Source organism: Anguilla anguilla, chromosome 1 (genome assembly GCF_013347855.1).
Source record: "Anguilla anguilla isolate fAngAng1 chromosome 1, fAngAng1.pri, whole genome shotgun sequence".
NCBI lineage: Eukaryota > Metazoa > Chordata > Actinopteri > Anguilliformes > Anguillidae > Anguilla > Anguilla anguilla.
In genome coordinates this window covers 71,919,316-71,944,741 of record NC_049201.1, presented here as the reverse complement: position 1 = coordinate 71,944,741, position 25,426 = coordinate 71,919,316, and the positions used below count along the sequence as shown (strand labels likewise).

At 41.7% G+C, this 25,426-nt stretch overlaps 4 protein-coding genes across 4 annotated transcripts; all 4 read right to left on the bottom strand.

The window, feature by feature from the left end:
- Positions 1–249: 249 nt before the first annotated feature.
- Positions 250–3,805, bottom strand: LOC118206505 (inhibitor of growth protein 4-like). Its single transcript, XM_035379293.1, has 8 exons — positions 3,742–3,805; positions 3,165–3,236; positions 2,796–2,962; positions 2,294–2,408; positions 1,803–1,917; positions 1,411–1,555; positions 1,251–1,312; positions 250–1,033 (listed from the first exon to the last, which is right to left on the bottom strand). Exons 1-8 carry the CDS (start codon positions 3,776–3,778, stop codon positions 994–996), a joined length of 753 nt encoding a protein of 250 aa, XP_035235184.1. The 5' UTR covers positions 3,779–3,805; the 3' UTR covers positions 250–993.
- Positions 3,806–4,445: 640 nt separating this feature from the next.
- nop2 (NOP2 nucleolar protein homolog (yeast)) lies at positions 4,446–11,089 on the bottom strand. Its single transcript, XM_035394291.1, has 16 exons — positions 10,899–11,089; positions 9,766–9,898; positions 9,571–9,613; positions 9,142–9,209; positions 8,610–8,896; positions 8,323–8,530; positions 7,917–8,116; positions 7,563–7,652; positions 7,342–7,429; positions 7,049–7,189; positions 6,722–6,861; positions 6,385–6,474; positions 6,149–6,271; positions 5,857–5,954; positions 5,360–5,502; positions 4,446–5,242 (listed from the first exon to the last, which is right to left on the bottom strand). The coding sequence occupies exons 2-16, from the start codon at positions 9,869–9,871 to the stop codon at positions 4,839–4,841; spliced, it is 2,229 nt and encodes a 742-aa protein (XP_035250182.1). The 5' UTR covers positions 9,872–9,898; positions 10,899–11,089; the 3' UTR covers positions 4,446–4,838.
- A 1,859-nt stretch (positions 11,090–12,948) lies between these two features.
- Positions 12,949–15,225, bottom strand: emg1 (EMG1 N1-specific pseudouridine methyltransferase). Its single transcript, XM_035416012.1, has 5 exons — positions 14,863–15,225; positions 14,491–14,592; positions 14,227–14,368; positions 13,805–14,013; positions 12,949–13,435 (listed from the first exon to the last, which is right to left on the bottom strand). The coding sequence occupies exons 1-5, from the start codon at positions 15,109–15,111 to the stop codon at positions 13,322–13,324; spliced, it is 816 nt and encodes a 271-aa protein (XP_035271903.1). The 5' UTR covers positions 15,112–15,225; the 3' UTR covers positions 12,949–13,321.
- Positions 15,226–15,380: 155 nt separating this feature from the next.
- kel (Kell metallo-endopeptidase (Kell blood group)) lies at positions 15,381–24,872 on the bottom strand. The gene is made up of 18 exons (XM_035415950.1): positions 24,694–24,872; positions 22,527–22,683; positions 22,079–22,402; positions 21,812–21,939; positions 21,199–21,357; positions 20,867–20,938; positions 20,327–20,515; positions 19,959–20,119; positions 19,151–19,268; positions 18,893–18,988; positions 18,661–18,759; positions 18,432–18,509; positions 18,220–18,323; positions 17,783–17,872; positions 17,486–17,553; positions 16,685–16,845; positions 16,495–16,584; positions 15,381–16,198 (listed from the first exon to the last, which is right to left on the bottom strand). The coding sequence occupies exons 1-18, from the start codon at positions 24,718–24,720 to the stop codon at positions 16,052–16,054; spliced, it is 2,268 nt and encodes a 755-aa protein (XP_035271841.1). The 5' UTR covers positions 24,721–24,872; the 3' UTR covers positions 15,381–16,051.
- Positions 24,873–25,426: the final 554 nt, after the last annotated feature.

The window sequence follows — 25,426 nt, the reverse complement described above, 5'->3', positions numbered from 1 at the left end:
TTGTGACCATCTCGGTAGAATTAAAAACGCTTGGTTATTAACGGACATACATATTGAACTTGAATCGTTACAGAAAATATCTACATTTACTAGCAATCTCACATACATTAGATAATCAAGTACATCAACTAAATACTTAATACTTGCTCCCACAGTGCACTGTAGTCCATTTATTTACATAGGCTAATGGATTGAAAAACAGTAATTGATGTTTGGTTGTGTGCTTGTCAGAATAAATCAGCCACAAAATGATTCACATTAGTAGTTGTATTTAACAGTTCAAAACAAATGTACACTTTTTCTCAATGGTATATCAATTATTTACATTGGCCGTTTTTCTTACACAAATCAATTCAAACCTTGTTCAATCAAGTACAGTAAGATTAGTGTGGTCCAGTCGTATAACGAAGGCCTTATAACTTCATTCCAAACATAATACTGTTTAAATGAATATAATTCAGCACCCATTGACATACCAGACTATTGTTCAGTACTGTAAAGAGTAGTTGCATACTACCACACAGTACTATCCCTCAAAGAGTATTCCAGTTCTGCATACTACATTTGGACAATCTTGACCAAAAGAATACAGTATATTGTTAAGTACCATACAAGGCAGTCACGCCCAGATCAGTGTTGGGATCACTGGAAATTAATGCTGCTTGTGATCCACTGTCAGTTTTCTAATAACTTGGTTAAAAAAAAGGAGAAAATCCACACTCACAATAACAACCTTGATTATCATCCTTGCAGTCATTGAAAACCATTATTCCAAAAATTAAACTACAGCTGTAACTACTCCTCCATCACGTTCTTTCCCTGTGTCCGATAGACGGGAAAGTAAATATACGGGAAAACGAGCACCAAAAACTGCTGAGAGGTGGGAAGACCAACCATACATTACTACTACCCAGCGAGAGGGGAAAACATCTTTATCCCCTCTCCTCTCTTCCCATCTTCTCTAACTTTACGTCCCTTAATATGTTTCTCCATTTACTTCTTTTTCCTTTCCTGAGAGCAGCGTGGACAGTACCTGGGGGGAAAAACAGAGCAGACTGAGGGACTGGCAAAACAGGTGTTGAATATACCAGTGAGCAACAACAGCTGTTCTGCAACATAGTATGTCATGTCATTGCTTAGACTTAGTTTTTAGTTCTCTTTTTTAATCTAAAAGACTTGCTTAGTCAATCACCACATTATTTAATTTGTACAGCAGTTTGGCTCATCCATCCCTGTAAGCCCCTTCTCACCATTTTCCTCTGGGCTTGGTTGTCAGTCCCACGCAGGCAAAGTGGAACCACTCAATGGAACACTGCAAAACGAAGCCGGGGTTTAAACTCAAACTGCCACTTAATACAACAGAAGCTTTATTAAATGGTGCGACGGCACTGAATATCTCCCTGCACTCACATCCGTGTTGTCACAGCCAATCATTTCTCCGTACGACACCTGGTGACAGAGGCAGTACGTGGGCTCGTTGGGATCCACTGGCATGTCCAGCACATCGGAAGGGTGGACGTTCCCGAAATTCACTGCAGGAGCATTGAATTCCCCCCTGACAATGGAAAAGGGATTACTGCACACAACAGCAAACAGGTACTGACAGACTAGACATAGCTTCTGTATTTGGGCATTGCTATATCTAATCAGTAAACACACTAGAAATATCACAGAGCTAAGGAGGCTTGTAGAGAACACTGAAACTGAGAGTGGCGACATGGATCTATGTGTAAAAACAAGGCGGAAATTGTACATTCAAATATTAAGGAAGCATCTGAAATATTACTTTAAAAAATACATACGTATGGATAAGCTTTACTTTCTTCTGTCCGTTTTTGGGGCTGCCATCATCATCTGAGTTCTTCACCTTTGACCGAGTTCGAGCCACTTTCTTCTCTTTGGGCCCTCGTGACTCACCTGGGGGAAACCAAAAGATATAGAATTTTAAAAGCCTATTATAGATTGCACTGCAGGCAGAAATAAAAACAAAATATAAATAATTTTTAGAAAATTCGAAACAACTACATTTACAGTCAAATTGCAATAAACGTGTCGATAAAATATAAGTGTACAAACAAATGTTCAGATTAAAATACAAAATAATGTACAATATGGATGACAGGCCCGATATGACATCCTTCATATTGGGCGTGTCATCACAGAATTCACAGAAACCTAAACACACCTCACTCTTTCCTCACTTTGAACCTTCTGACATATAATGTAGTAAAGTTATACCAAAACAATATACCGCATGCACTCAAAAACAAATACATGTAATTGTGGCACTCACTCTTTTTTCCCTTGCTGGAGGTGGAGTCATAGTCGGTGCTCTCAATCTGCTTCTCCTTTAGGTCTGCTTCAAAGCGGGCCAAGTCTGTGTCTAGCCGCCGGATATGTTTGTCCACCTGGATTAAGCAAAACTGAGCTTAATAACAGCACAGGGCATGTCCTATTTTGTCATGATTGCAAGCACTAAACCAATAACGTCTAAACTGGATAACTCATAGCACCAAGCTCAATAATCAAACACTTCACAGTTCACAGATAACTCAACGTTTAATAAGGAGTAATTCATACAAAATATTACATAGTGAAAGCAGACAGGAAAATGCATTCATGGTGCTTAAAAGCTGTGCACATACAGGCTGCATGGTAAGTGTTAATGGTTGCAAACTGCAGACCACAGGGCCCAAAGGAAACCACTACCTCCAACCAGACAAATATAAGAAATACACCAATTGGTTCATCAAACTGTAAGAAGCACAGCGCTCCAGCTTGTGCCGGTTGCTGACCATTTCATATGTCTGCATAGCCAGCTGCACTTTGTCATCCCCAAACTCTTTGCACTTGCTATAGGATTGCTGGATTTGGCGCAGAAGGGATAGCTTCTGTTCTGAAGACAGCGTCCGTGCATTGGATGTGTACTCTCGTGCCAGCGAATCAATCTGTCCCTTCAGGTCTGTAATGGAAGGAGAGGTAGGTGTAGCACTGAGTGCACAAGATGTCAACATTCCAAACATCACAAAGCCTGAATATGGACATGACACAGACAAAGAGAATACTTTTTGAGAGGGCGGGCCAGATACCAACATATACATACAAAAGCATGCTCAGAAGCCCTCCAACAGAAAGATATTGCTACTGGTCTCATTCTCACTCACCCTCGGTCCGTTGGTCCAAATCTCTCATCAGTTGGAAATTCCTCTGTAGCTCAAACGGCAGATTCTCTATGCCTGTAAAAAGGTAATCGACTTATTATCCAGAAAAACAAAATTATCCATGTAGCTCATTTCATAAAACCGTTAAAATCAAATGCTGCTTATCAATCCAGTGTCGCGCATCATAATATTTCTGTACATCGAGTAGGCTAGTTTGCTTATAAGCCACATTGTTGGCGAATGGACACGGAAATGTCCCACTTCGCAAATAAACAAACGTGACTTTAACATGCAAATACAAGCACAGGCGTACATCGAATTGATAATTCAAATACAAACTAGTTACTCGAAACGAACAGCGTGGCAAACGCTGTGAATAGTATAAAGCCAGTAACGCGTGCAGTAATGTTAGCGTTAACTTAGCTTGCTAATGCAACAATGTCAAACGAAACTAGCCGTTTTATTTGAACGAAGCGTATAGTCCACGTAACTGGCTTGTAACAATAACCAGACTGTCGTTTACATCGTAGTACACTCGGTCTAACAATTGATTGCAAATATACAGTACAAATGTACTCACTATCCAGGTAGTGTTCTAAATACATCCCCGCCGCCATTTTAGACAACAAAAACAACAGCTCTTCCGGTTAGAAAGGAAGTAAGGGAGACAGCAACCGTTGATTGACGGCCAAAAAAAGTTGATTGATGGTCATCGCCATCTTTGTCTATAAAGCCATTTATCACTAATTTCTACAGTGCCTCTAAATGTCTCACATCAAGGGACGTGATTAAGAAATATATATTGATACAAAGTTGAAAATTAAATCCCTTATCAAGCACATTTTACCATCACCTTAAATGTATACAAAGTACAGCTAATCTTCATTTGTGGGTTTCAGATGAGATTAAGTACTCTGTGGAGAACTACAGCAGTGTTACCTAGAATAACAATATTACACCCTTGATCACTTCAGTTGGTCCCGTCAGAAAGTTGCAAAGATAATAGTCTGACCTCATTGTAACTCTAATGCAGTCTTTAATAGCTGGATGATAAAGCCACAAAAACAGATGTAGATGTTCAAAGGATGCACAAAAGATAATGTATGCCACAAATGTTCAAATATGACATCCATTGCTGCACTATAATATTGTCAAGTCATTTTATACTCACATCCTCTCGTTGTAAAATTTTAGTAAAACAATTGGGAATAAAAAAGGAATGATGTATTAACCCAAACCTCTTACTTTTTAATGAAGAAATCTACCTCAAAAAGTACACAGATACTGAAGAAAACAGAGATGACATTTATTCATTCTTTTTACAGAGCAATATTAATCAAATGCATTCTTTTAAAAAAAATCTTAAGGGCAACATCTTATGACAATCTTTAGGACAAATACATACAAATATAAATCTTTCCAGGAAAGATGCAAGTCATCTGTTGAATTGTGAAATATTGAACTCAGGACATAAAAATATGCCCCCAGAAGTATTGTTGCAATGAACGATGCAGTCTGGTAGTCCCAAGGTTTTTCCAACACCTCTCTCCATCTGAACCCTGCATAGAGATCAGTGATTGGGTCCACCTTCCGTTCTCCATCCAGTCTACAAATACAATTCCCCACTTCACATGTTAGCCTGTATGTCACATGATTACCATCACAGTTGTGCGCTGCTCACGCCACTTCTTCTTTTTTCAGCATCTTCTTAAACTTCTTAAACTTGTTCTTGCCCATTCTGTTACTTTCCTTCATGGGATTTTTACTTCTCTTTTTATCACTTTTTTTCTCAAACCTGCTGCCCTCATTTTTCTCCTCTACTTTTGGTTCTTTTGCAGTCTCTGTCCCATCCTTGGCTACCTTGGGTTTCATCTTTCTATCTTTCATGCCTTTCTTTTTTAGCACATCAGTTGGCTTCTTGGTGAGGTTCTTTGCAACAGTTCCATTTGTTGCAACTTTTCCCTTTGCAATTCCTGCTTTGACTTTGAGTGGTTTCTTGCCCTTGACCTTTGACCCTGGGTTTTTAGGGCTTTCCTTTGATGGTGCAGGAGTCTCCGTCTCAGCAGGTACATTCTCCTCCTCTGCAAAGTCCAAAGAGAAGTCAATGTTAACACAGCACCCATTCACTAACTGAACAGGACACTACATATAAACAAAATAATTCAGGTTCATTGTGGGCCACATAGAGATAGCCTTACCTGCAGGTTCACCAGCAGGCATGGCTGGAACAGTGTTTGAGAATTTCTTCAGTTTCGCCACAAAGAATCCATCCATGTTGTGCGAGTGAGGGTAGAATCGCCTTGAGAGATGAAGGGAGGGGTGGAACCGGCGTTCTTTGAACCTGAGCAGAGAAAAGAAACAGTGAAGAAAGATCAAAGGCACAAGGCGATGAATACAAACATGGCCCTGTAACTGAAACTCCCAAACGATCAGGTTATTTTCTACTGACTTTGGCTGTGCATCTCAGCTCTCTGATCACTTATACAAGCTCTGACAATATGTTTCAAAGCCCTGTTAACTACCAGTTTTTTTCTATTCAAAGCTATTCTGGACAAGTGAACTTCAAGTGAACATCAATTCACCAAGTCATGAAACATTTCTAATCTGGATTCCACTTGAAATCCTGTTTCTCTCCCCCCCCCCCCCCCCCTTCAGAGTCCACTCACGGTCACTCTGACCCAAATCCTTTCTTTACCTTGTAAACCCCTCCTTGCCGAAGTCCAGGCCAGTGGGTACCAGTTTGACATTCCTTTTCTTCAGAGCATAGTCCACAACCCATTCATTCTCTTCTACCTGAAGCGATTAGCACAATCATTCCCTTAAGTCTAGTGTTCAGTAATCATCAAGTTTTCAATGCACCGAAAAGTACAATTTTGTATTAATAGCGCACACTCGTGGCATGAACTACGATGAGCTGGTCCCAGATGTGATATGATTTACACAGTGTAAGTAAAGAGCTCTGGGAGCTGTAGTCACGAAATACTCACCATGATGGAACAGGTGCAGTAGACCAGGTAACCACCGGTTTTAGACTCTGCATTGAGGGAATCGATGGCTGACAGAATGAGCTCTTTTTGCAAGTGGGCACTGCGCTGTATATCAGCCTCGTCCTGAAAAGGAAAAGAGAGAGAAAGACCCTAAATTAGCTCCAAATACCCAACAAAATGGGCCATACGAATCTCACCAAGAGATTCAAAAACAAAAAATTCTGGGGATACATTACCTTACTGGTTTTCACAGCTGGATCTTTGGAAATAACTCCAGTACCAGAGCAAGGGGCATCCAGCAATACCCGATCAAACCCACCCATCACCTGTCAATGAAATACACAACAAATGTAATCAGGATGCACGACACAAATAACTGTCATCCATGAAAATCAAATCACAGAGCATGCTGCAAGTGCCAATGGTCTTCATAGCGTCATAAAACTTCAAGAGTACACTTGACCAAAACATTACCTCACACAGTGATTATGCCCATTGAACATCACATGCAGACCAAAACAACTACACAGTAACCTCACAGAAACAACCAAAAAAGAGGGACAGGGAATGTACCTTAGGAAACTGTCTGCCGTCATAGTTGCAAATGACCGTGTTGGTGACACCCAGACGATGGATGTTGCCCACCACACTCTTTAATCTCTCTGCACTCGCATCGTTGGCCACGATCACACCGGTATTCCTCATCAATTGAGCTAGAGGCAAAGCAATAATGAGTGTGAGCTTGGGTGGAGTTACTGAAAGTGTTTCAGTAGAAAACAACATAAAGAATTTGCTAAATCCTATCCAACATCTGAAGGGTACCATACCACTGAAAATCAAACCAATAAGGCTTGGTTCATTTTGTTTTGTAAATACACCAATTTAAAAGCAGACACATACCCATATACGTGGTCTTCCCTGCTGGAGCACAACTCATGTCAAGTACTGACTCCCCCTCCTGGGGAGAAAGCGCCATGACCGGTAACAGACTAGAGGCACCCTGAAGCATGTACTGACCAGCTAAGTACTCCGGTGTTGCACCTAGGACCAAGACAGATTGGAGACGTTAGTACAGAAAGCAGGACTGATCAATTTTATCCAGTCAACATTAGGTCTTACTGAAATAGTTAACTTAGGTAAAGACAGGCCTGAATGCTACAGAAAAAAAGAAAAGAAGAAAAAATGAGATTCACCTATAGGTACAGAGGAGTCAAATATGACCAGGCCCACTTTAGACCACTTTCCTAAGGGGTCAAGGTTCACCCCTCTGTTGATCAGGGCCTGAAAGAAAGGAGGCAATGGAGAATGTAACGGAAACATTCCACCGCTGCCATCTTTGTGATAAAACAGAATATGACTTTAGTATAACATATTCCCTTTGTCAGAGTTATTTTTCTGAAGTCTGACTGATTACCTGAGCCAAGTCCCGCCTCCTTGTCTTCAGAGTATTCGTTCGAATGGTGACCGGTCGATGAATTTCATTAGCCTCCAGGAAATCAATCAACTACAAAAAAGGAATAAAAAAGTGCAGATTGATAAATATCAGACAACACTCACTTAATGCAAATGACTCGACCATACAATTGTGGCAAACGGAATCTTGGTAAGTAAAAACATAATTTATTCCATTTTATTAAAACTGCCAACATTGACAGTGCCCCGATGTGTATCAACAGAACAAAAAATTGATCCATTTTCGTAAAACAAAATTTTAAAAATAATAAATTCAGCACAACACTGTATGAGGTGCCATGGTCACTGCATTTACTTCTGACACTGGGAAGATGTCCAGCAGTTTCTCAATGAGGAAGGTATTATAGCTGTAGTAAGTCGACAGATCCTTCTTCAGGAGGGAGAGATATTCCGCCCTCTCTTTCCCCTCCTCTCTCTTGCTGGCAAAGTTAGAGAGGACATCCACATTATCCTTAATTCGCTGATAGATCGACTGCAGATCTATAGGCAACAGTCCTGAGAAACAAAAAAGAAGTGTTGGAGGGTAAGTTCAGCAAGATACTGACCTGAGAACTTTAAGTCATAAAGCAAGAAAAAAAACCTAGGCCTAACTACTGTAAAAGCAATATTTAAAAAAGGAAGTCATAGGGCAAACATAACTGTCAATGTTCTATAAAGAATTAACCAATGAAAACTATATTAGCCCAAAAGATAACTCTCACCCTCTTTCTCTCTATCCTCAGAATCAGGTAGCTTGAATCTGTCCAGCTCATCAATATTGGCCTGTACGGTGTCCTCCTCATCCACATGCTCACTCCCACTCTCCTCCTCCTCCTCCTCCTCCTCGTCCTCTTCATCCTCATCGCTGTCCTGCTCCATGGTCGCCTCCAGCTTCTTCTGTTTCCTGGCAGCTCTCTCAATGGGGAGCAGCTGATCGGAGCATGTAGGAGGTGAGTAACAGAACAAGCGCAGAATCAAATGTGCTCTTCATTTTCAGAAGTGTACATACCTCTTCTCCATCAGCATCATCCGCCTCTCCTTCACTGCTATCCTCCATTGCACCGTAGTCATCTACCATTGCTTCATCATCGTCACTGTCATCATCCCCACCATCCTCCTCCTTCTCCTCCTCATCTTCATTAGCTTCCTTTGCTTTAAGTCCTGCTCCCGTATTCTCCTCTTCCTCGTCTTCTTCCTGCTCCCATTGGCTGTCACTGTCCTCCTCACCGTCTGACTCGTCAACAGGCCGCTTCCGCTTGGCAGGTTTCAACCACTCACTGTTCTCATCAGTGAATCCTAAGAATTAGAAAGACAAAATGAAAGCCTGTCTGATACTGTCGAAGAATGACTGATGCAGAGAGACATGATTGTGCCCTATTTCTGAGAAAGATGGGGAAAGCAAACAGCATATACCTCAGACATCATTCAGATGAGTCCTTATTTTAGTACCGCCAAAGCAGATATTAAATCACAATAAATCTTGACACACAAAGAATGAATGAGTGCAGACAGCGAGTGAAGACATGATGAAATTCAGATACCTTTCTGTGGCTGCTTCTTTACAGTTTCTTCTGTAGCCTGGACGGAAGGTTGTGTTCTCTTTGCAGCTCTGCATAAAAACCATCATCATCATCAGAAAATGAAGATAAGAAAAAACCACACAGGGCTCTACAGTGCTCCCATTTTATGAGAATTTGCTCCTGAGAATTCATCTGTGCTAACTGGAAAAATAATTTAGGAGCACATCTACTAATTGGGATGCCATAGTGTGCTCCTAAACTAGTTTGCTCAACTTAGGAGCATACGTGCTCCTTGGAAAAAAGATATGTTAGTGTAGAGCCCTGTCCTACACTGTATAACATCGCAACACATTAACATGCCTATGTGAACAGCAGGACTTAAGGTCAGACTCCTGGCCTCACAGAAAACTTGCATTCAGTTTCCAAAAGGTCTGCCAAATTAATTCTTACCGTTTCCTTGCTCTGCTTGACAGTCTTTTTGGCTCTGTGTCCTCTGAAAAAAAAAAAATTCAAAACGCATTACTACTGACAACATCACATATGTGCATGAACAGAATAACTACAAAGCAGTTTACAGACACAGAGATCTCTAATTTCTTATCATTTTTGTGTTTAAACTTGCACAAGTATAACTGAACATCCTACCTTCCACTAAGAATTTGGCAAGCTCAGTCTCCGCTCCTTTCTGTTTCCTCGCCTTTCTTCCTGGTCCTCGCTTAACCTTATTGGTAGGATCCAACTTCCTTCCCATGGTTCACAGCTACTGTGTGCTGGCTTTCTGTGGAAACATAATAAGACAGCCTGTTATATACAAGATAAAACAAACTTTAAAATGAATGAATAAATGGTTGGGGAATAAGTTCAAAACACAAGAACATTTCAAAAGTATCAGCCACCCCTGTTGAAAATTCCAACTGTTCTCGACACTGTCTTGTAGCTGGTCAACTAGCTGTTCACCAGCTGACCAGCCTACATAGTCAGCTAGTGCACCAGTTCACCACCAGCTTAACCAGCTCAGTCCAGCTAGAGAACAGCTTTGTCCAGCTACAGAGCAGCTATGACTAGCTACAAGTGTCAAAAACAGTTCAAACAGTCTTAAACAACCTTAGAATCCCAGCTGCTCTTAGCTGGAATTGCTGGTCACTGCTTGAGGAGGGAGTGTAAAAATCAATGTGTTGCCTCACTTGTTACAATATGTGATCAAGCTAAGAGTTTATCTAGCTAAGAGCAAAACATAAAACATACAACTTAAAGTTGCATATATTACATCCATGCATCCAGCACATAAAAGGTTTTGACAGGGATTTAACGATCTGAACAAACTTCAACAATCTCTTAGCAGTATTCAAGTTCCTAGGCTCGGATCTTTCTTACACATCACACGTGGGTCCACGTATTTATAATTTTAATAATTGTGGGTACATTGTCCAGACTTTCCCGAATAATTGATGTATACTTTACTGCCACTGCTCAGAAAATCACATTAGCTAGTTTAAATTTGTTTTACTTTTTATACGTGTCTTGTCAAGTGTAGCGACAGAATGTACTGGTGCCAGAACGGTGCTAAGTAGCCTATATTCAGTAGTTAGGAGGCTTATTAATGATGTAGTGGTGTACATTATTTGTTTTACAAATCTAACAAGATATAAAAGTAGCAAGCAGCCGTTTATGTACGCCTAAGATATAAGCGAATAAAAAACGTTTAAATGTCGCTGGCTACCTTCAACGCAGCGAGATTGCTAATTTAGCCAAGTTATCCTGATCCACACAAAACTTACTTATTATAGATACGGGCGATCCCGTAATTTATGCAATCTTCTGACTGCGTCTTTCTCCACTCTCTCTCAAAAAATATATTCGTTGGTGGTCCACGGTTTATTTTCAATGTCTGATTAGCAGTCTTACGGCACCATATGAAAAACACGCACATGCAACTCTACGCACACGTTTGTTCCCGGAACAAGAAAACTCACGTGTTTCCTGTCCATAGGGAAAGTTGATTGTGTCGCCTCGTTATGACGTTGTGCGTTCTTGAGTACCATAAAAATCACTTGTTTGAAGCCGATGGTTCGAATAGACATTCATATACAACGCTCTACAAACAAAAACTTCCCAGTCAATGTTATCTGGCGACAGTAAATAGTCTTTTTTTTTAGTATCATAATACTTTTTCCAAACAGTATGCACGATATTGTGGTACACAGTACACAAGTTCTGAAATGGGAGAATTTAAAACGATACGGCTTGTCAATTTCAATTCAGGATTCATGTTTGATTTTGTTCGTATCGTTTGAAAGCTGGAGGATAAAAAGCTGATCAAGGTTGAATAATCCAAACGCAACGTGGAAATTGCAGTGTGCTTAGCTGGAGTTTAAAATTCAGATTTAGAACCCTACACCACAGAACTACAGTACAACTGGAACAACTACCCAAATAAGTTAAATGAGGATTAGTTGTTCTAGTTTGTACACAGTTCTGTGGTCTAGAGATTCAACTTTAAGGTATAAACTCCTGTGAAGCTTACTGCAATTGACCCACAGTGTTTGGATCATTCATCCAGATGTTAGCATTAAAATTTAAATATCTGACCATTAATTATTGTCTTTGTCAGTCTGTCTTTGGTTTTATCATTTTGATTAATGGAAATCGCTCTACTGTGAAGCAAAGCCTTTAGACCTGTAGCTTACTGCATTTTGGTTATTAATTAACCTGTTTATTGGGTTCCTTACCTGAGTGGGATAACCAGTTCCAGTGCAAGAGGGGTTTCAGGCAGCAGAGAGATGATTCAGAACAGAGTTGACATCTCTCACGCATCGACCATGAGACTCACGCTTGGGAGTCTTAATCGCACGCTCTCGCACTTCCTCAAGAAATCTCACGACAGTCCCATATGATGCGAACACAGTCATTTTCATTCAACATTGATTCAAGTCAGAACAGCAGAGACCCTGGCCGTCTTCAAACGTAGACTGAAGACTCACCTCTTCAAGCTACATCTCACCTCATCACCCCCCACTACCCTCTAACATTTTTTTTCTAAAAAAAAAAAAAAAAAAAAAAAAATAGGGTGTACAATTCACACTTATACCTAAGCAAAGTTATACCTATTGTAGCTCTCTTGCAGGAATGTTGTAAAGCGCTTGTCTCTGAGTTTTGTAATGCACTTGTTGTAAGTCGCTCTGGATAAGAGCGTCTGCTAAGAACCTATAATGTAATGTAATGTAATGTAACATTGAACTTTTTGTGTGAAGTAATATCCTGAAACTCGGAGATGTTGCTCATTTCCATATCATATACATCAGCTAGGTTGAGTGTGCCCCTGAAGGACTCATGTCTTCATTTAACTTCTAACTGAAACCAGTATCTGGCACTGCTCAGTTGGTAGACCCTCAACAAGGGCGCAGGGTGCATTCAAATCTACATTGGATTCTCCCAACAACACATTTGGCCTCCAGTTTCCAATCAGTGAGATACACACGTCCCTAAGAATTAACATGTTGTGCAGCTGCAGCTGACACGGTAGTTTCTCAAGGCATACTTCGAGATTCCAAATAAATCAATGTGAAAAAATAGCACCCCTGCCCCAATATCACTGTATTATGATTAAGTAATTGTGGCAACAACTGCAAAAAGTATCTAATATATGTAAGTTTTGATTGTTAGCATTTGCACTGGATACCCTTGATGTTTGAAACATGAGCATGTTTAGATATTTGTGGACAGGACACCTCTAAATCTGCATTGAATCATCCATGATTTTACACTGTACATAGTGGGTACTACCTCTCAATCTCTTGCCTATTAAAACAAAAACAAAAAAAGAGACAGTTAGCTATCAAAATGACAGTTTATTTATGTTCTACACAAAACTGTACAGAAGAATAATGCAGTCATAAAAAGAAAATCATATACACTGGAATGCTTCCCCTGTGAACAAAAACCCACACAAAAAAACACTCATTTATCTACATATTTTATGTATGCCTTTGACAGAGCCAGGAGTGACCAACCAACAGGTCCATTCAGCATTCATGTAACTGAGTAAATTAAACTCTTCACCACTGAGAATACATCATTTTGTATTCTGTAAAGCTCCGGGCACATATCCAACGCTGCTAGCCAAGGCTCGCGGTCAAACATCATGAGTGTCCTTTCGTGCGCACTCAGACGACACTCCTCATTCACTGCAGGCCCCCTCAGATCACAACACACCCCAGACCTCCTCGAAGGCCGAACACATTTTAGCACAGGTCAAGGCTGCAGACAGAGGGTAGTTACTGATTGATACTGTCTTCTCTGTGTAATCCACATTTACCTGAGGGAAAAAATGAAAGGCAATTACCATCATTTAGAAAGAAAACCTTAAGCCAGGAGAGTATCGATGCAATACAGTCATTGTTATTAGTAATAAGGAATTCCTCTACTGAGATTGCAAGCTAGACTGATTAGGACTTTACATTCGTATTGCCTCCTTATTTGTAATTTAAAAGAAAATCCTCTTGAACATATGAACAGAAACCCACTCATGGTCTGCTTCACCCGAAGGCTGTCCAAGATGCAGTATAGACCTCCACAGGGCTCATCAGTGCAGTGAATCCCCGATGACTTAATACAAATAGCCCTTCCCCGTTCAGAAAGTATAACACAAAAACACCCCCCGCCCCAAAAACTCAAGAGAACTCACTGCTCCATGTGCAAATGCTCCAATCACAATGGTGGCAGGCCCCTCCTCTGGAACAACAGTCCGAGGACAGACCGCCTCTCCTGCAGAGAAGGAGGTGGCGATGCGGGGGCAGCCGGGGGGCAGGTGATCTGACACAGGGTTTTTAATGAGCCTCAGCAGCCGCTGGGGCCCGTCGGCAGCCCTCACGCTCAGCTTGTGAAGAAGCTGGACTGGGGGAGAGAGAGAGAGTTAAAACGAGCAGCTGAAAGGGGAGAGGATGAGGACAGAAACATGTCAGAATGAGCTATGAAAAGGGGGTGTGGGCTGACAGTCCGCGTCATCGCCACACATCCCACTACTTTACATGTCAGGTATTCCAACTAAAATAATACGTGGTTACCATGGCACCAGAGATGACTGCCCACTGAAGAGAAGTTCCTTACCCATAAGGCCACAGAAGCGAGCAAATGTGCGTGGGATTCGGGTCTGTGGGTTTATCTCGATCAGTGCATTCTTCTCTGTGTGAACATACACTTGCAGCAATCCAGCGCGGTTCAATGGACTGTCCAGCAACATCAATAGGCACTGATAGCGAGAGACCACAAAGCATGACGAGACGTTACAACAAATTAATATTATGGAAAATAGGTAGGAAATATTAAGACTAACTAAATTTAGTTGGTTCAAAACGATGCCATTGACATTACCTGATGTGTGATATCAGGTCGAATGCTACCTGGATCCCTTCCATTCTTTATGATCATGCTTTTGTGTTGGTCGCAGTTAAGCAGCTCAAACGTCTTTCCGACCTAAGGACAGTAAGACAACAAAACATTTGACGTAACTTGTATATTCGTCAGACTGAATATGCAAGCAGTTGTTAAGTTAAACTAGCCACCAACCAACCAAGTAAGCTAGCTGGCTATGATTAATGAGCAGAAAATTATATTTTCAACACAGGAAAAGATACATGGTTAAAAACGGGGAGAGACGTAAACACTTTAAGTTAGCGGCAGCACCGACGAAGACAAGCATGCTAGTCAGCAAATGCGGGTGCAAAAGGGACGATAAAAAACAACCTTTACAGTTTCCAGCGTCGCTCCCTCGAGAACAACGACAAGACGTCTATCTGACATCCGTTCATGAAGGCTTCGCTGTTGTTTGGCAGGTTTAGGCTCATATTCGTCTAAATGTTCCAAGCCACGTTTATCACCGGAGCGCGCTGCCATCTTGTTTGAAGTAAGAACTTGACGTCTGAGAAATTGTGCGTCATCACCAAAAGTGGTGGTGGGAAGTGAAGTCCAGCCAGCCAAAAACTTGAAGGGCATTTAACTCCAACAGAACCCATTACTGACACCTAACGCATCGATGATAAATGGGAAATTGCAGAACTGCTCAAATCATGCTGTTGTTATGCAATTTAAACTTATGAAAAAATCTATCTCAAGACTTTCACCCGAGAATAAAAAGTATCTTCTTTTACATCTTTGACTGTGATATTCTGAGGTGTTGTGGGTAATTTCATGTGAGGTTATGTGCTTAGTTTTGGTTTCACAACAAGACAGTTGTACACAAGTATTTGCTTTATTTCTGTACGATAAAACATATTTTTGAAATGCATATAATATAATTTTAACATTTTAATGAGCCACAGTCCAGAAGTTTCTATACAAGCCCATAGATAGCTAGTCTCACTTTTAAGCAAAACAAAACTAACCTGGAGAGACCATAAACATATTGATGTTAATATACATACCTGCACAAATGTATTATAATATATCTATCACAATTCTAAGGCGTCTATGGCATAGACAAATATAGTCATTTTTTCTTCTCTTGCTTTCTGTTTACATAGGCACACACTTTCTCTAAAGACATCTAACTGCCATACAGTTTAAATAAGCCTCATAATACTGCACTCAGATCATTGGTAGAATGTAGATGTTAACAGACTTATAACCGCACTCAGACACTAAAAGACTCATAAAACTCACACTCACACACTGCCTGGCACATCATAACCACACTCATACCACAGTTGTAGGCAAGCACTCAAGGGAAACCTATCCCAGTCATGATATATGCAGGGATGCCATCAGGACATCTGAGCGCCATGAAAAGATATGGCACTTGGCCCCTAAAAAATATAGTGATGACATCGCTATTATTCTGCCCTGTCAATCCAGGCATCCAGCCATTACCATTTTTAACCACATTAGTGGCATCCCAGTATATATTTACAGAAGACATTATTTTATCGGCTGAACATCAGCACTTTTGTAAGAAACCTTTGTGGGAATTGTGGGAGCAAGTCATTGGCTGTGGGCAAAGGTCAGAGTTCATGCAGATGACAGTTACCAGGAAGAAAGGCTCAAAGGGCAAGCGTTCTTTGACTGGATCAGAGTTGCAATTATTCTGGAATAAGATTATAAAAACAATAATTAATATCGGCATTAAGAGCATACATTTGAACTTTTGAGAACTAGGTTGTATTTTATGACATCTGAGAGCAAATTTGCAATTCCTTCTTTAGAAAGATTTTAGAGTGAAAGAGTTTGGGTTTACAGTGTAAGTGTCCAAAATGCACCCTATAACCGTACTTAAAATACACCACACCAAATAACGTTGAAATCCGGTCACTTATGGATTTTCTCTCCACCAAAGAATTTTGCAAAAGAACATTCGTCTACCTTCATTCCTTTTCTCCATACCTGTGCGAAGGAGGCGAGGAACAGATGGGTGTAAGACAGGCTAGAAAGAGAGGTGTCACCATGGTACTTGAGCAAACTCTGTTCATATGCCTGGGAGTCAGAGGGAAACAAACAGAAGAAAGATCATGCCAGGCGGTTTTGGATTGTGGCCCAGTCAGCTGTGAACGATGCCCATGCAGTAGATGCTCACCTGCAGCGCAACATGGAGTGCAGTGTGCTGAACCCATATGGCTTGCTGCTGTGCGGGAGTGAGTGGGGGAGGGTCTGTCCTGCGCGCGCTCTTGGTCAGATGGAGATAGTGTGCCCACACGCAGTCGCTGACTTTTTTCGGGGCCTCACTCAGGGACTGAACTGCAGATAGAGAGAGCATCAGCACAGCATGCATTCACACTACAATCATACTACAGGTACTAGAACTGCAGTTCAAACTTATACATATTGGGCCTGATCTATTAAGAAGCCTTTTAGCACATGCAAAACCAATGACATGGCCAATTATTGGTCACGGTATTTGTTTTGCACCAATCCTTGGTTGTGTTATTAGTTTTGCATGTGCTAAAAGGTTTTTACACATTCTAAATGTCTTAGAAAATCAGGGCCCTTACCTTTGTATCAGGATAAAAGGCAAGTCAATTTTCCCCTCATAAACAGGCAGAAACTGCAATCATCTAAATTAATTAGCCAAACTGTGCTTTTGAAAAATAAAACTAGCACTTGCAGTTATTTGACAGTTTAAGTAAAGGAGAAATGTTGATTGAATCCAGGCCTTTGTCATAAATATGGTTTGTAACACTCTGCTGCCAACATAGAGGGTTGGCGTGAGATAGGAAACAGAAAGACAGCCACAGAGGGCAATTAATAGAAAAAAACGGGAGGGAAAAGCGGGTTCAAAACATCACAAAGAGGGAGTAAGATCGGATGGAGAGTATAGAGAGAGTACAACAGTCATTATCGAAACACAGACAGAGAACGGAGAGAAGTATTGCATTACTGTCGGGCAGGAGGAGGTACAGAATTTCTTTGGCCATCAAGGTCCCCAATATTCCATAATTGACAGCCCTGAAAAACAGTTAATATGGCCGATTCAAGATAACGTATTTCTCAAAAGATTAAATTAGACTGAATGCTAAGCAGTCTTACAAGGCAACATCAATAAAAGCATCATTGCAATGCATTCAGGGAGTATTCAGAATTTCATGGACGCAGTCAACATTACAGGTAGTTCCTGTCACTATAGAAGCGCTGACAATGACAAGCGTGTAAGCATCAGTCACCAAAATACTGATACCTGGGGTAGGAGGGATGGAAGGCAGGAGGAACAAACATTCCCAAAGGAACATTTATCTCCTCACTGGAAAACGATGGCGTGAGTGACAAGCTTAAGGAAACAAAAGAAGGGATAAATAAAACAGAGGACTCATTACATTGCGAAAGAATGAATTAGATTATATATCAAATTGAAGCAGAGTGAATGGCACACACCCTGTTCTTCTTTGTAATGTCGGTACACCTAATATTTTCTACTTGTCCCTCAAGTTAATCTAGCAGTGAATTAAAACCCCAGATAACCTAAATACATTGCATGCATTATTGAGAATAAGAACACATTAATACAGAACCGTTCTGAATCTGTGCAATTTTTGAACCCATATTGATATGAATATCATCCTACCCTCACACACGTACACACACACACACACACACACACACACACTGCCTACACACATATCAAGTGCTGTCGTCTGAGAGAAAAGTTTGGTCCTTCTCTTCTGCTGAAGAGAGAGAGTCTGTAGATAGTTGGAGAAGTAATCATCTTCACTGACTGCCACCTGAGAGACACAGAGAGACCACCATTTTCAGCGACTATAACAGCAACATTTAGAACTACCTAGAAATCATATTACTCTGGTTACTAGTAATAGTCTACGCATATTTACCTCTGAATACTGCTGGTCTATTTTTTCTTGACTTAGAATTTCTTTGTTAATTGAAAGTCTTGGAGTAAGAGATCCAACCTATGAACAATGGGAACATGGGGGTAATTAGTATTAGCATTGTAAGCAGCCTTATTTTCAATAAGAGTGATTAACATTATATCATTCCAACATACATCATTTTTTACGATAATGATAACAGGTTTTGTTCTGTGATGGCCGTCACTTTTACCCTGTTCAGAATAGAAGAGTGCAGCTCCTCATCTCTCCATTTAAGCATGGATAACCTGGACTTCAGGGAGGAATATATGTTTTCTATAAACTCCTCTGCCTAGTGAAGCAGAAAGCAAAGACACAAAGACATGTGCGGAATTGAATTTTCTTGCTCCAAATTCATTGTCTCCATTTTTCTCTGAGAAAATGTTCTGATACCCATGGCATGCCCACCCCAACCTCCTGCTCACCTCTTTTTCTCCCACTCTTTCTTTCAGCAAGGCGGTGAGCACAGTGTCAAACCCTTTCTCTGTCTCCAAAATGCACTTCTTCCAGTGGGGGATGACCTTGAGAATATTAGTGACTGTTAGACTTCAAAGAACTGTTGAACTGTTTATGGAACAGGCATTTCTAATACAAAAGACCACAATTCCAATTAACTTTCTTTTGACACACACCATTTTGTTCTGACCACAAGTGTCACAGGCAATGTAGTTCTTGGTACTCACATCCAATCTGTCTCCAAGCCCGACAGACAGATTTCTTTGTATTTCAGCAAACTCAGAGTTTAAAGCTGGTATGACCTTGTGTAAGAGGCTGAGGATCATAAAGGTGTGGAGTGGGCCACTAGAACAGAGGAAAGAGAGAGAGAGAGAGCGATGGGGATTGGGGGGCAAGACATGTATTTTAAAAGGTCACGGTACACCTTAATACATACAGAGTGTGACAATTTCAGGACAAATTCTTTGGGGCAGTTCCTCAATTTAAGGGTATCACCCAGTGATGTGATTCCTCATTTTAAAATGGATCCCTTTATCAATTCTCTGTCTTTGCACACAGTGCTTGTTTATCTTCTGAATTCCCCTGGCGTAGTACAATGTATCAACTCATGCCTACAGCTGACAACTATAATACATAATTAATCAGACATTTTGAGTACAAGTTAAACCACCAGCTTTTTTCTTTTTATCATATCAGGCAGCAAGATTAATTCAGCTCTAATGAGCTCAACACTGGGCCATAATGTGATCTCTGCTAATTGAACTATGCTTTCAAAAAGCAATGCAATTTAATTATATTCAGCAGTGTAGTGCCCAGGACTGGCCTCAGTAGGCTGCTACAACTGGGTACATGATTCATTTAATTTAAAGTCAGGTCATAGCAACAAAGAGACGCTGTGAGAACAGACTTACTTAAGCACATGGTACATTGATACAGGGTAGAGGGTCGAGGCCAAGTTGTTTTTAACTCTTTTAGCTTTTGTTTTATGCGCAAACCGATATGATTGGGCTTGAATTGGACCTTTCGTCATCGTACCTGCCAGTCATTTCTGGATTGCGTTGCCATTTGCTGATGGTCTTGGACATGTGTATGATGTACGGCAGGTTGTGGAGGAGGACAACATCAGACTGGTTGACAGGGATGGGGTGAAAGGTCGCCCGCAGACAGCCTAGCCAATCAATGTCAGGGGCAGCAGCCTGTGAAAACGGGCCAGTTACGGGGTTAAAATGGTCAAACCAGAAGCACTGAAGCACACAAAGGAATATGACACCGACACAATAGACACACCCATTCCACACAGGCGGGAAAGCAATGGAAAAGGTGCTATGTCAAAGGCAGTGTCGAGCAGACAGACGAATACAGGGAGAGGTGGTGGGACGGGGGCAGGGAAAGGGCGCTGGAACCTGCAGCTCCTTCAAGGTCATGCGCTGGTACAGCAGCTGCTGCTGCAGGCGGTGCGTCAGGGGGGAGGCGGCCAGGGTCAGCTCAGACATCAGCTGTAGGAACATGCCCGTGTGCAGATTAGTGCTGCTGGACGGCACGCCCAAAAGAACCAGCAACTGGAGATGGAAAGAGAGGAGCTGGAGCACAGTCTGAAGGACGGAGAGAGTGAGGGAGGGAGGGAGGGAGGGAGGGGAGAGAAAGAGTTGGTATGACTTGGGGTGTAAGCATAACCACATAAATACTGGTAATATCGATATTAATCTTTATTTTGTATTAATAAATATAGGAATACTTAGCACACGCTAATTAATGGAGGGACAGAACTACAAAGGCAATATTAAAAACACTTATAAGAGAAGTTTATACACTTTCAGTTTCACTGCAAATCATTCCTAAGCCCTGGTTTACAGCTTGAGAAGTCACTATCACTAAAACAGCGCTGCACTGACAACCAATACACATTTCAACCACAACAACCTCAATCAAAAGCACAATCATACCGGGACATTCACTGTAGATTTCTGTTTCTTGCTGTCCCATTCCACAGGAATGTGAAACTCTGGTTGATCTATCTGTGGGAAATGGGAAGGCTTTCATATAACATCCCTTTTGCAGATACCTGCTGTAGTGCATACTATAAGTACTGGTGTTTCATGTTAAGTTGGTCTCCTGTTATGCCAACCAGTAAACCAATATCAAGAGAACAACATAGACTGATTTTTAGCCCAATCTAAACAGACCAATATAAGCTACAATGGACATCATTGTTTGCCAACCTACTTGTAGAACCTAATCAGAATTGTCAACTAAATTGGCCAGGAGCCTCACTGACCTGTATGTACTTCCTGTGGCCACTAGAGTCACTGTCATTGGGATTCTTGCCAACATAAACACTGAAGAATGGAAAAGTGGCGTATTCTTTCATCAGGAGAGAGAGTATGACGTTGAAGTCGGTGCGATTCCACTTTCCAGACACAGCCCAGCCCCCAAGCTACAGAGAGAGAGAGAGAGAGAGATACATTCAGTTTACTGTTAATTCAGTTCATTCCAATCTCAAATATTGTTGCTACATTAATCTGGCTTTTCAGTACCAAGCAGTCCTATGCGGATGCTAAGATACATTTAAATGTTATTTATACTCACAGTATTCATCATTGCAACCATGAAATGTGAAGCACCATTATATAGTGAATGTCACAAGAACATATGCCAAAGTCTCAATATTAATGTAACTATCAAAAGATACAAGCACTAGAGTTGAACAGAGGTGGTGATTAAAGGAAGACTTTATTCAGTTTAAAGAGTGAACTTTATCTCCATATTCTTTCATCAGCCTACAAAGAAACAGCACAGACATGTCAAGTGAACGCATGAAAATCCTTCTCAAAATAAATACGAAACAAAGAAGCAGAGAAATTTTTATTTATTGTGATGCCAAGAGTCACCTTCTCTATGAGCTTCAGAGCCGGTTGTGGCCCAGCTTTCTCTATGGTTCCCGTGTCCATACAGCTGCGGTAAAACCTGCGCACTTTCTGCTCCGCTGAGTTCGCCGAGCTTGGCCTGTCTGGGGATTCTGGGAAGTGGGAAGTTTGTTTTAAGTTAATGCTGATATTAACATTTAAAAAAAGCTGGATACAACACAGAATAAAGTCCTACGGTGAGGTACTGTCAGAGCAACAGAAGTCAAGCAAGACAAAAGAACAAAAACTTACCCAAAATGTCTCTTAGTACTTGTAGCAGAGCTGTCTGTTTGTCTGCTAACCTGTCTGGAAGAGTCTCCGCATTTGGTTGTCCATCTGTCACTTTGTCCAAATTTACTACTCCCCCTCGCCTTTCATTCCCAGGTGCCCGCTCGTCCAGACCCGCCTTCCCCTGGGCGAGCTCCTCTCCTCTCTGTCTCCCTCTGGTGGCCGCCGCGGGGCCCTCCGCCCTGCAGCTGGCCAGGAAGTAGTCACAGGGCTGGGCGAAGGGATCCGCCGCGGCCGACAGTCGCGCCGCGGCCTTCAGGCAGTCGGGGGAGAGACAGGGGGGCGGGGCTGAGGACAGAGAAGAGAGACGGCGTGTGAAGCCCGTGCTGCAAGCGCCGCGGTTACTTAGAAGTGACGGCAAGAGGCCCACTCTTCGCACAATGCGACCCCTCAGGGCCCCCTGAAGACACACCTCGCCGTGGCTTTCCCGGTGGGCCGCCTGTCTTCGAACGGGCGTAATAAAAGAGCCCGAGGCCCAGCAGTACGTAAACGAGGGAGGAGCAGACGAGCGCCAGCAGGATTCGGCGAGATCGCCACCAGCGACAGGGCTTCAGCTGGGCAGACTCTGGCTGCGGGAGGGCAGACACGGATTGTTACATCTTGCAAAAGAGGTTCATTACTGGGACTGCTTTCCCAGTTTCTCAAATACATATAATCATATTGCTCATTAAATTTGGTCTGATCTTCATCTAAGTCACAATAATAGACAAACACAATCTGCTTAAACTAATAGCAAACAAATAATTGCATTTCTTTTTGTCAATACTGAGTGTGTCATTTCAACAATCACAGTGTGGGTTGGAAAAAGTATGTGAACCTCTAGGCTAATGACTTTTCCAAAAGCTAATTGAGTCAGGTGTTCCAATCAATGAGATGAGATTGGAGGTGTGGCCTGTAGGTGCCCTGCCCTATAAAAAAGGCACACAAAGTTTGGTTACTGACAGAATCTGCTATTCTTAAAAAACACCTATTCATGTGAAGCATGTTCTGATAAAAACAATTTTCAGAGGACCTTAGAAGAAGAACTGTAGGGATGCATAAAGCTGAAGAAAAGGCTACAAAAGTATTTCTAAAGGCCTGAGTGTTCATCAATTCACAATAAGACAAGTTGTCTACAAATGGAGGAAATTCTGTACTGTTTCTACTTTCCCTAGGAGTCGGCATTCTGCAAAAATCATGGCAAGAGCGCAAAGTGCAATGCTGAAGCGGGTCAAAAAGAACCCTAGCGTAACAGCAAAGGACCTGCAGAAATCTCTTGAACTTGCTAAAGTCTCTGTTCATGAGTCCACAATGAGATAAACACCAAATAAGAATGGTATTCATGGGAGGAAACCACTGCTCTCCAAAAAAACATTGCCCAATGTCTCAAGTTTGCAAAAGGCCACCTGGATGTTCTACAACGCTTGAGGGACAATGTTCTATGGATGGATGAGTCAAGTTGAACTTCTTTGTGAAAATGCACAACAACACGGATGGAGAAAAAGCTCAGCTCACCAGCACCATAACCTCATCTCAACTGTGAAGCATGGTGGAGGGAGCATCATGGCTTGGGGCTGCTCTGCTACCTCAGGACCTGAACAGTTTGCAGTCATTGAGAGAACAAAGAATGTAAAATTGTATCAAATTTTACAGGAATGCCTGGGTAGCGGTTCGTCACCTGAAGCTTAATAGAAATTGGGTGACACCACGAGACAATGACACAAAACACATGAATAACTCAACAACAAAATGGTTTATACAGAAAAAAATTCATGTTTTGGAATGGACAAGTCGGAGTTCAGACCTAACCCAATTGAGATGTTGTAACATGACCTGAAGAGGGCTGTGCAAGCAAGAAATCTTCAATGACCTGAAGTAGGTTTGTAAGGTGGAATGGTCAAAAACGACTCCTGCATTGTGCAAGTCTGATCACCAGCTACAAGAAATATATGGTGGAGGTTATTGCTGCTAAGCAGGTTATACCAGATACTAGATTCAAGGGTTCACATACTTTTTCCAACCTGAATTGTAAATGTTCTGACAATGTGTTCAATACAGACATGAAAAGTGCATGTGGTTGTGTTATTAGTTTAAACAGAATGTGTTTGTCTGTTATTGTGACTTAAATTAAGGTCAGACCATATTTAATGAGTAATTAATGCAGAAATTCCAAAGGGTTCAAAAAAGTTTTCTTGCAACTGTATAACACACAGATCAATGCCCATGAAAGGAAATTAATTTTTTTCTCTTGGAATTTACTATTTTAAGTAAAATGTCAAAATATTTATATTATTGTTGTGTATTTAATTCTTATTGCCAAAAAAGAACATTCTCTCAAGAAAGGTACTATCTAAGGATATAAAGAAAGCAATCAGTTAGTAGCACCCTGATGCTAATCCGCTCAGTCATGAAAACAGTCCCAAATGCCATTACTGCCACCTCCTACACCATCAGTTTTCTATTAAGCGTTAAAGTAAATGAGCATCAAGTGCCAGTAATGGATTTATGATCTTTATTCCTCTTAATAATAGCTGTGCTATGAATGTAACCTCAGTACTAGACCAACTCTGTTATAAGAATGTGACAAACAGCGAGCCTACCTGAGACGGTGGTTGGTTGTCAATCATTCTCTTCTTTCTCTGTGTGCCTTTTGGTCCGTCTCTGTGTTTTGCTCCGTTCGTATCTGTTTTGGTTACCTCATTCCTCCCTCTGTCACTAATAGGCCCTCTCCCTCTATCTCTCCCTCTGTCAGCTGTCACCTCCGTCCCCTATCTCCCCTCATCACTCGCTTCTCTCCCCCTCTCTCTCGCCCTCCGCCCGCCACGCGCTTTCCCACCCCACTCTTTCACCATCCCGCGCCGTCGCCCAGACGCGGAAGCTGCCGCAACGTTAGCTTCGCGGGGCATTTCGGGTGGAAGCAGGCGTGACTACTTGATTACAAACAAGGGGGCCTTTATTGTGCTTCACAGTAAAAAAAAAAAAAGGCTTTATTAATGGACACATTACAAGGACATTGTCAGCGGTGCTGCCTTTTGCAGTTACACTGGTCAGAATGCAATCCAGGGACACAGAGCAGGCCCCGATGGCTGGCATTGTCACAGCAGTCACTGACACGAGCAGCGGTGTCATGTGCACATGACTAGGCTCTATCACCAGCGGAACACATGGTCGGTGTTTACTGATAGAGGGAGTAATGCGTGCGTGAGAAGCCAATGCGCAATGATACACGTCACTGGCAGCCAGAGAGAGAGAGCACGTGAGGAAGGAGAGATGTGAAGGAACGTGCGTTATGTGAGATGGGAAAGATTCAGCAAAAGAGCTAGAGAGTTACTG

Coding starts and splice junctions, on each gene's coding strand:
- emg1 (XM_035416012.1), bottom strand. CDS start 15,111: ATGCCCTTCAAGTTTTTGGCTGGCTGGACTTCACTTCCCACCACCACT. Junction 14,369..14,490: donor GACCTGATATCACACATCAG/GTAATGTCAATG, acceptor TCTCGCTATCAG/TGCCTATTGATGTTGCTGGA. Junction 13,436..13,804: donor GAGCATTTGCACATGGAGCA/GTGAGTTCTCTT, acceptor TTTTTCCCTCAG/GTAAATGTGGATTACACAGA.
- kel (XM_035415950.1), bottom strand. CDS start 24,720: ATGATTGACAACCAACCACCGTCTCAG. Junction 20,516..20,866: donor AATCTACAGTGAATGTCCCG/GTATGATTGTGC, acceptor TCCGTCCTTCAG/ACTGTGCTCCAGCTCCTCTC. Junction 17,554..17,782: donor TTCCATCCCTCCTACCCCAG/GTATCAGTATTT, acceptor ACTGTTTTTCAG/GGCTGTCAATTATGGAATAT.
- LOC118206505 (XM_035379293.1), bottom strand. CDS start 3,778: ATGGCGGCGGGGATGTATTTAGAACACTACCTGGATA. Junction 2,963..3,164: donor TTTGGACCAACGGACCGAGG/GTGAGTGAGAAT, acceptor CTTCCATTACAG/ACCTGAAGGGACAGATTGAT. Junction 2,409..2,795: donor CTATGCAGACATATGAAATG/GTCAGCAACCGG, acceptor TGCTTAATCCAG/GTGGACAAACATATCCGGCG.
- nop2 (XM_035394291.1), bottom strand. CDS start 9,871: ATGGGAAGGAAGTTGGATCCTACCAATAAGGTTAAGCGAGGACCAGGA. Junction 8,897..9,141: donor AAAGAAGCAGCCACAGAAAG/GTATCTGAATTT, acceptor TCTAATTCTTAG/GATTCACTGATGAGAACAGT. Junction 7,430..7,562: donor GGAGGCGGGACTTGGCTCAG/GTAATCAGTCAG, acceptor CCTTTCTTTCAG/GCCCTGATCAACAGAGGGGT.